Genomic DNA, 10,444 nt, shown 5'->3' with positions numbered 1-10,444 from the left:
ATGAAACCCGTGAAGATCCGGGGTAGAATAGGTCTTCAGCAACCCATGCTTGTCGTAAAAGGCGGCTATGCTTGTCGTAAGAGGTAACCAACGGGATAGGGTTGATGCATGTCATCGTATCCCCATTGCGTGGATCGATGCTCATGATGTCAATCACTGGATTTGTCTGGTACAGACTCGAATATTTACAGACCGCCGTCATATAGCTGGAATATAACTGAGTGCGGCGAATTGGAATACGATGACATGCATCAACCAAGTCAGCGAGTCTGACCACCCGATCCCGTTAGTCGCCTCTTACTTGAGCAACGCTCACAGACAAAGTCACCACCCTGGCCACACGACGCTTTACGCTGCTTCTCACGACCAGCTAGGGTCGCCGGGGACCAGTTCTAACCAGGAATTCTCACGGGGAAGAATGAATACGATGATCTCAAGTGACATCAACTAATTATGCACTTTATTTATTTAAAATAAATTCTAAAAATACATTTTGGCAAATACACACTTGTGGCCAGTTTAAAACGTCACAACTGGTATGTACTATTGCAAAATGCAAATGGTTTACCAAATGTCATCAATTTCTGGAATGGGTAAACTTTGTTAAACTTTTCAAGTTATTGGACTCGCCCGTACTTCAATCTCTGAGTATGGGGGCGGTGGAGACGTTGGATAGAGTGAGCCATAACCCGGTAGAGCTTCAGACGGGTTGTTATAAAATATGGAATTGCCAGCAGACGTTTGACCTCGTGGTGCGTTGTAAGGGAAGTGCATAGGGTGATGCCTCCCCCTCGTGGTATTGTCCCTGGAAACATGAGTCGCAGGCCGCACTTGTCTGTTCATTCCGTGTTTCTTGGAGCAACAGTGGTACCAAATGAGTACGAAGCCGAAGACGACTACAGCCCCAACTACGACTCCGGCGGTTATAAGAATCGGAAGAGAACTGAATGGACTCGGAGAAGTCAGTTTGACACTGCCTGATAAAGAGAACAAACAGTTATCTTTAGTAGCTATTCACGATCACCATGATCGTGTAGTCTTAGCATGGTTTTAACAAAGCTTACTCTAATTACGCTTGCGAAAAAACAAGAAACATTCAAATTATTCGAAAACTGATCTGCAGTCGCTTAATGACACCATAGATGTAAATTTGTTAAGCATTGGTTTCAGTTGAATCTTAAGAAAGCTTGCGTGTAACGATTACTGGAACAACCCATGTGTTTCAACTGTAAATAAAGCCGCTGTCATGTGGCTGGAATATTGCACAGTGCAGCGTTAAACACAAAAACACGACCATTATATCTGGATGGCAATTGCCTGATAATAAGCTGCATATCGATAGTTAACATCAACAGTAATTAAATAAGTAAATGATTAGAATTACTTACATTGCCTGTTAATAAGCTGTATATCGATAGTTAACATCAACAGTAATTAAATAAGTAAATGATTAGAATTGCTTACATTACTGTTTGTTTTATATAGACATATACCTTGATTAAAAAAGTCACGTGGATATGTATTAAAATTCATTCAAAACGTTATTTCGGACAAGTGAGGTGAGCGAGTTGGATTTTTACACTTTTCGGTTTACCATCTTAGTCTGTGAGAAAGACCCAGGATCCATGGCGAACGTAATGTTGGAAGTAATTGATGTTCTTCAAACACGAATTGGGAATTTCATAAAGTAAGTAAATGGTTCTAGAAAAGTATCTGCTCCTCGTTTATGAGAAACAAATGGTATCTTTTGAAAATATTCTGTCAAAAGACCCAGAAACTCCACCCCTACCCCCTAGAATATTCACAGGCCGGTCCCTAGCTAATCTTGTTATCACTAATTCGATTCTAAATGACCTTGACCACGCACTCCAGTATCTGATGTTGAATCCACGTCTGTTCACGGTGCCGTCAGTGTTGAATTTGACGTGCACGTGCTGGGAACTACTGGTAACCGTGGGCTCGCTGGTGCCGCAAAACCTCTTGAGTACTGGACTTAGAGAGCTGGGACCTGCAGAAAACAAACAAACAGTAGAATAATAATTGCCATCATTATAATATACAGCCATGAATGACTTTTCTTCTTTCAGTGCGACGTTCCAGCACCTACACTAGGATGTCGCTTGATAAATGTACACGTTTCTGAAAAGATGCCTCTTTGAAAGAATGAAAGACAGCGCTTAAGTGCGACTTAAACTGAGTTTTCATGTACATGTCTTGCAATGAAATGGAGCTTGGTTATTACAAATCAAGATGATTCATATTCACATGTTAATTTGGCAACCAAATTAACAATTAACAGACCCGATGCATTTCAGATAATCGCAAAAACCATGCGTCGTAACATCTTCGTTGTGCGGAGACAGACACTGTTGGAATTAACAGTCCAGATTTATTTACAAAGTAATGTATACTAGAAGTAACTAGTACAATCAGTTGTTAGGGGATTATATTATATTTATCATATTATATTAAATTATGCTGGGTCCTACAAAAATATGTTGTGAAATGTGATTTCCCCTTTCACAAAATATGCGTCTTCCATGCCCATCCACCCGAATATCACATTGTGCGTCTCATTGAGGCGACATTTACTAACTTTCACTCGCTGATGGCTGTATTGTGCATTAAACACAATTGAGGTTTGGTTTGGTTTGTTTCTTGTTTAACGCCGCACTAATCGAGTCTGGACCAGACAATCCAGTGATCAATATCATGAGCATCGGTCCACGCAATTGGGATCGATGACATGCATCAAGCAAGTCAGCGAGCCTGACCAGCCGATTCCGTTAGTTGCCCTTTACGACAAGCATAGTCGCCTTTTACGGTAAGCATGGGTTGCTGAAGATCTATTTTACCGCAGTTCTTCACGGGTAACACAATTGAGAAGTGAACGTTGAATGTGACCTTACGACAGATATGTTACAGTTATATCACTAGACCCGTAAATAACCCTTTCCATAACAAGAAGAAATCTCTGCTAAAAGCAAATTCTATTGTATTATCTTGACTAGAACATAAGCATCTGAAGGCAAGACAAAATAGGATATTGCTGATGCGTCAAATTTGGAAATTTCTCAACTACAAAACTGGTTGAATGTTTTTTATGCGAGACAAATCAATAGTTGACAACGAGGTACTGTACACGACTTTGCGTCCGTGCGTGCGTACGTGCGTACGTACGTCGATACACAACCAGCAGGTCAAACATAAAACCATCCGATCCACATTGTAACCGACTCTTATGGCAGACCACCATCATATATTGCGTCGTCAAACAACATTCACTCACTAACGGCAGGCGTGGTACACTGGGGCCCCAGTCAGCCCAATGACCGCACATGGGTCATTACAGAGATGACGTCACCTACCGTCGAATACGATGACGTAGTCGTACGCACATGTACTGGAGTACTCTAAGTCGGCGTCCTCGACCTCAAGTGTGATGACGTCACTTGAATTGTTCGCCGTCAAATACCAGCTTTCGTCTTCATATCTAAATAAAAGCGACAAAATCCTTTGAACGACTATATTATCAGCATGTGTTTATAAACAACTATCTAATAGTGATGATACCAGGTGTTCGCGTTAAGGTAAGCGTATCCTGTCCCAGCAGTGTTGCCTGTCACAAACACACGCAGAGGCAAGTCAAGTGTTTAACTGAAGAAAATAATACACGTCAATTTACATGAATGTGGTCACCAATGGATCTCATTTTGAGCAGTGAAAACTGTAACCCAGCAGCTGCTGATCATCACCTTATGAGCAAGAGTCGTATGACGCTCTTTGCTATCTTCTCCCACATCAATCTGCCACACCGTGATTATAACAGAAATACTGTTCAAAACGACGTTAAACGTAACTCACTCACTCACTGACTGGAACGCCGTAAAACGAATTCGGGAAGTGTTTACCTTCATGGAAATATTTACAGTTTAACACCGCTTTAATGAGTATTTCACTCAAATCACGATGTGTCTGAATAACGTGATGGGAAAGCTCAAATGAAAGTATATTCCACGTTTATATTGAACGTGACGTTATTATCGGTTTCTGGAGAGAACTGGAACAATAATTGAACCAGTACCTTCAAGATTATGTTTCATGTTACAGCATTTTCAATTCTGTTTTTTTTTTTTCAAGAAAATATGAAATTACACAATCATGTACGTACGTATTACTTTAGCCAAGAAACATATTCATATATCAAGTATTAAAAGCGCACAACCATCTATTGAAAGCAATCTCATTAAAATCAGATCTAAGTTCGAGAACTTAGATTTCATTTTAATGAGATTGCTATTGAAAGCTTCAAGGGGTAAATATCATCTTTATGCAAAGTCGAAACATCTGTTGCCATTATAAGAAACATATATCTTTAGTACTTACAGAAATATAACATTTAATAATATATCATAAGTATTATAATGCATGTCTTTTTTCATATGGCCTAATCTAATAGCTATTGCCCCCTTTCAAACTTATTTGTAAAAAAAACGTACATTTATCATCTCTTGTGTCATCTCGTATATCAGTCTTGGGAAATTGAAAGAAATGTGAGGAGCAAGCCGATCGTGTGCAGATGCTGGACGTTTACCCTTTCACAGAACACAGATATAGTTACCAAGGATCATAATCAATAGGAATCTAGGATTCGAAACAACGGTCTTAGGATCCTGACACACATAAGGGACGCAACTCTGTGGTGCCCTAAGACAACTGCGTCACGCAGGCACACTGAGTAGTATGGGAACTATGCTTAGAGTTTTGTAAAAATCACTGTTGAATGTTTTTACCTTCCATAGTTGCTGGGGTACGCAGGTGAGGTGAAGTACTGAGGCGTTCTGCTCACTGTCAGAGACGTACTGCCCCCCTTGCATACCTGGAATACTGATGTGCAATTGACATTAATAACACGTCATGCTGTACATATGAAGGTATATGATATGTGCAGTTGACATTAATAACACGTCATGCTGTACATATGAAGGTATATGATATGTGCAGTTGACATTAATAACACGTCATGCTGTACATATGAAGGTATATGATATGTGCAGTTGACATTAATAACACGTCATGCTGTACATATGAAGGTATATGATATGTGCAGTTGACATCAATAACACGTCATGCTGTACATATGAAGGTATATGAAATGTGCAGTTGACATCAATAACACGTCATGCTGTACATATGAAGGTATATGATATGTGCAGCTGACATCAATAACACGTCATGCTGTACATATGAAGGTATATGATATGTGCAGTTGACATTAATAACACGTCATGCTGTACATATGAAGGTATATGATATGTGCAGTTGACATCAATAACACGTCATGCTGTACATATGAAGGTATGTGATATGTGTAGCTGACATCAATAACACGTCATGCTGTACATATGAAGGTATATGATATGTGCAGTTGACATTAATAACACGTCATGCTGTACATATGAAGGTATATGATATGTGCAGTTGACATCAATAACACGTCATGCTGTACATATGAAGGTATATGATATGTGCAGTTGACATCAATAACAGGTCATGCTGTACATATGAACATATATGATACATGCAATTCATTTAAGAATTGACCTTCACTTTGTGTGAGTTCATTGGAGTATGAACCTTCATAGAGTGAGGGCCAAACTGTATGAACGTGAAGGTCAATTCTTGTAATTTTTTATCACAATTTCTTACCTCAACGGATGTAGGCCAAGATCTAAACACAATTTTATTATTTAGTACGCGTGACTTCATGTTTACACTGACATCCAAACAACAACCAGCTCTGTAGCGGAATAAAATAGTTCCCCTAAAAGAGAGGTGGCATGAGCGTATGGATGCAGAACTTGCTCTTCAGAAACATCTTACGCAACACATGTGTTCATATAATATCCCCATTAGATGAGAAAGGTCTGTAATGAACTACCTCAGTAAGTCAGTCACAATGACAGCGCGTCGTAATACATTTACATCAAGTACAAGACGTCAAAATGGCCGACACGATAAACGCAACGGGGGGATTTCCGAAGTTGTTAATGAACCTGTGGCGGTTACATGTGTTAGTCATCATTGATCAACTGACCAATTATTGAAAGGTGATTAAAGATGCGTCAAACAGACACCAAGGTAAATTCGTAGATTGCTGGAGACAATCACTGTCAGCCTAGACACAGATCGAGTCGATACTGACGATAGTTTGGATGTGCATTTTTTCGTTTGTTCATTAGGATGGTCCGTAGCGATGAAAGTCGTGAACAATCATGCAGTCAAGCTCTCTTACGTTTCTCAATGTATACTAAGATTCTGAGACCAAGATTAAAGGTTCTAAATGATCAGAAATAATGTTTATGTATGTTTTCGTGCTTGGGAATTCCCAGGGGTTTCCCCAGGAATGTGGAAGTAGTCCGTCAGTGTTTACGTCATTTCAAGAACAGGGTCTCGTGAAAAACGTATGAACGTCAAATTGTGTCGTTCATACACTTATGAACGTCAGTTTCGCGGTCATGTGACCAATCTCTCGTCCAATGGAAAAGTCGCAATCGTGTAAACGTCAAATTAAAAAATTATATGAATAACATGTCATGCTGTATATATGAAGATATATGATACACATAATTGACATCAATAACATGTCATGCTATAAAGATGAGGGTATATGATATGTCATTCTGTATACATGATGATATATGATATATGCAATCAATATCAATAACATGTCATGCTGTATATATAAGGATACATTATGATTCGTTTGACGCAGAAACAATAAGAAAAGTACCAAACTACAAAATGACATTTTTGTAAGAAATGCGCTTATCATAACATTACATAAATATTATCTAGCATACTCATATAGACGACGTGTGACATGAACAATTAGAGGTGTTTAAGCTTGTGTGTGTGATTTGTTTAAGATACTAGTAGCTAGGTTAGAGTGATATAAACGAGTGAGTGAATGAGTTGGGTATAACGCCGCTTTGAACAGTATTCCAGTTACATCACGGCGTATGTCAGCTTAATGGGAGTGGAAAGCCCAAAGTGATGCAGGTCTCAGACGTCCACCACTTCGGTGAAACCCATGAGCACGGGTATGGTGCTGACAAACCTAGGAACATAATCGGGGCGAACCGGGATTCGAACCCATTACCATAGGTTTCTGGTGTCCCCAAGGAACGCAACTCTGCACAGCCAATTGCGGCGCCTTACACGACCGTGCTCCCTCATATAAACCAAAGTGAACACTAAATGTATAACATGTATGAACATGTATGAACAGAATGACTTCATTTTCATTTGATATATCATACGACATTACAAAAGAACATATAATATGTATTCATTGATGAAATACAACATTAAATATTAAATGATGATTTCACTCGAGTGAAATAGCACATTACGTTGGAACTACATTCAGTCTTCCTCAAAGACATAATGGTTTTCAGAATAGGAATACATAAAACGCTTATATGTTTGTCGTCTTGTCACATGGCAGAAATCGCCAACTTTTTGGGGGGCTCCAGGTGACATAAGCCTGTTTTTCACATAGAATTAGTCTTACAGTATGATTTAAGAACTTGTTCTGGCTATCTATGAAGTCTTACCTGTTGAAAGGAAAATAGTCACCCGCAGACAATCCATGTCAAGATCTACTCCTAGTACAATTGTCTAGGTTCCAGTTATCTATTCCTTCACATAACGGTTTTCATTAACACTGCTAGCTGTACAATTTTCCATTTCACGACAGGTTACCATCTAATGGAGTTCCTGAGCCTTTTTCTGAGCAATACCCTGCGTAGTGAGTTAATCACTAATACCCTGCCAATAATCCTGTGCGGATTATCTGGACTTTCATTTAGTCTCAAGTTGGTTGCGAAACTAAAGGCTAATACCCCAACATTCTGCCATATGCATGTATGGCATTCTTCTATGAGCTTGTGCGTATACTTTGAAGCATAAATGGCCAGATAATAGGATTTGACAACATCAGTTGGTTGTTATTAACGTGGATTTTGTTCTATCGATTTGCTTCACGTATCAACGTTCACCTTGCCTAATGACGTAAGTATGTATTACTATTTATTTTCTTACAGATCTTCAGTATTTCACTATTACAACCACAGTGATATTGACACAGACTGAAAGTAGTTCCAGAATAATGTTTTTTTCACTTGAGTAAAATATGGATTTCATATTTCATTAATATATATAGTATTTCATCACTTATTACTTAATAAATATATGTCTTTATAAGACGATATATATATATATATATATATATATATATATATATATATATATATATATATATATATATATATATATATATATATATATTCCCATCTATTTGGCTACATGTAAATACGCAAAACATAATATACTGTACATCCATATGTTTATACAGTAAACTACGTTTATAACGAACACGCGTATAACGAACTGACGGATATAACGAACTGTTTTTGGTCCCGTCTATGTGCTATATATATGCTGTAAATGTGCTTATAACGAACTACGGTTATAACGAACTAAATTTAGTGGTCCTTTTGAGTTCGTTATAACCATAGTTTGCTGTATATCTATCCGAATACTAGTATTCGATTACTCTTTTCGTTCATATATAAGGCCTTAGCTATAGCTAGGTAGCTAATGAATGTAAGGTACCCTTCAACTAGAATATTAATCTTCTCATGTTCACTCACATTGGTATATGTTTACATTTACAGTAAACTACGGTTATAACGAACACTCTTATAACGAACTGACGGATATAACGAACTTACTTTTTTGTCCCGACTATTTGCTGTAGTTATGCTGTATATATGTATATAACGAACCACGGCTACAACGAACTAAAATTAGTGGTCCCTTTGAGTTCGTTATAACACTGTCTGTAGTTTACTGTATCTGTATGTCCTTTGGTGCAAAGCTCACACGTCACAAATCAGGTCAAGTTATGATCGCGGAGAGTAGTTGAATGGGTGCCCCTTCAGCAGCTCCTGAGAGTTCCTAGGGTCCTGTCGCACACTGAAGCACATGCAACATATGCGGTGTCTCTTTGGGCAGGGGGAGGTGGGATAGCCTAGTGGTTAAGACGTTCGCTCGTCACATTCGATTCCCCACATAAGTACAATATGTGAAGCCCATTTCTGGTGTGACCCCGCCGTGATATTGCCGGTATATTGCTAAAAGCTCTGTAAAACAAAACTCACACACCAGTTTGGGCAGGTGACTTTGTTCGAGTGAGTGAGTGAGTGAGTTGGGTTTAACACCGCTTTTAACAGTGTTCCAGTTATATCAAGGCGTGTCAGCTTAATGTGGGAGGAAAGCCCGAAGTGATGCAGGTCTCAGACGTTTACCACTTCGGTGAAACCCACGAGCACGGGTATGGTGCTGACAAATCTCGAAACATAATCGGGGGACTTTGTTCGAAATGTGCCTCCTTTTGCCCATTAGTGAATGGGTACCCGGTAGGATGAGATGACAATGTGGTTGTTAACCTTTAGACGCATCAGAGGCAGCTTGGGTTGTATACTGCCCAGGGAGCTGAGAATGTTTATTGAGTGGACGTTGATACATTGACCGACGTAATAATGGTGTAGCGCTTTGAGCATGGACCTGTGTTTAGATATAATTATGTCTTTCAGTTTATAGTCAACACATCTAACAACATCTTTGGAACCATTACCAATCCATCTACCATTGCGTTTACCTATACTACTCACATTTTGATAGGGATAATCAGATATGTCATTTATAAGGTCAGAAATAACCTAGATCATAAAAATCGCATGTGCACTCCTGCAAATAACACTTCACGCGCACCAGTGTATTGTTTACGTCTTGTGGACGGCATTGTTGGCGTCCTTCGAATCTTATTGTGACGTAAGGTCGGAATGACGTCATAGCTGAAGATTGTTGATGTTTTTCGACAATTGTGTTTTTTCTAAGATGGCAGTCGTGATCGGGGCTAAAGGGGGCTAAAAGATAATGAAGAATTAATGGCAAATAAAGAAATTATTATACTCGCATGTGTGTTACACTGGTTTTGTGAAGGAATGCTTGTATTAACCGCGCTCTCGCTCGGGAAATACAAAAATTCTAACACTCGTTTCGTAAAATCAGTGTAACACATATGCTTGTATAATAATCTCTATATATTTTAATATACACTTGACATATGAGAATCAGTTTTGTGTAGCATGGAAAAAAACATATCCCTATCAAAAGTAGATTCCCAGCCACACATGCCAGTCGAAAGAGATGACCGAATCACAGGCCCCGTTTACAAAGCGATCGTAGCGCTACGGCTAACACCTAACTTTAACATAGACTCACGACAGTCGTATCGCGACGGTCGCTTTGTGAAACGGGGCCAAAGCTCCGCCGGGTAGTCAGGCTTCGACATGGATCCTAATATCACTTAGTG

The 10,444-nt window shown here is 39.1% G+C and overlaps 1 protein-coding gene across 1 annotated transcript; it reads right to left on the bottom strand.

The window, feature by feature from the left end:
• Positions 1 to 612: 612 nt before the first annotated feature.
• On the bottom strand, positions 613 to 7,656 carry LOC139455206 (uncharacterized). Its single transcript, XM_071236755.1, has 5 exons — positions 7,620 to 7,656; positions 4,794 to 4,887; positions 3,369 to 3,493; positions 1,868 to 2,008; positions 613 to 977 (listed from the first exon to the last, which is right to left on the bottom strand). The coding sequence occupies exons 1-5, from the start codon at positions 7,654 to 7,656 to the stop codon at positions 613 to 615; spliced, it is 762 nt and encodes a 253-aa protein (XP_071092856.1).
• Between the last annotated feature and the right edge of the window lie 2,788 nt (positions 7,657 to 10,444).

The sequence above is a fragment of the Haliotis cracherodii genome, unplaced genomic scaffold (genome assembly GCF_022045235.1).
Source record: "Haliotis cracherodii isolate W230 unplaced genomic scaffold, xgHalCrac1.p SCAF_1, whole genome shotgun sequence".
Lineage (NCBI taxonomy): Eukaryota > Metazoa > Mollusca > Gastropoda > Lepetellida > Haliotidae > Haliotis > Haliotis cracherodii.
This window is presented reverse-complemented; position numbering and strand designations above follow the sequence as displayed.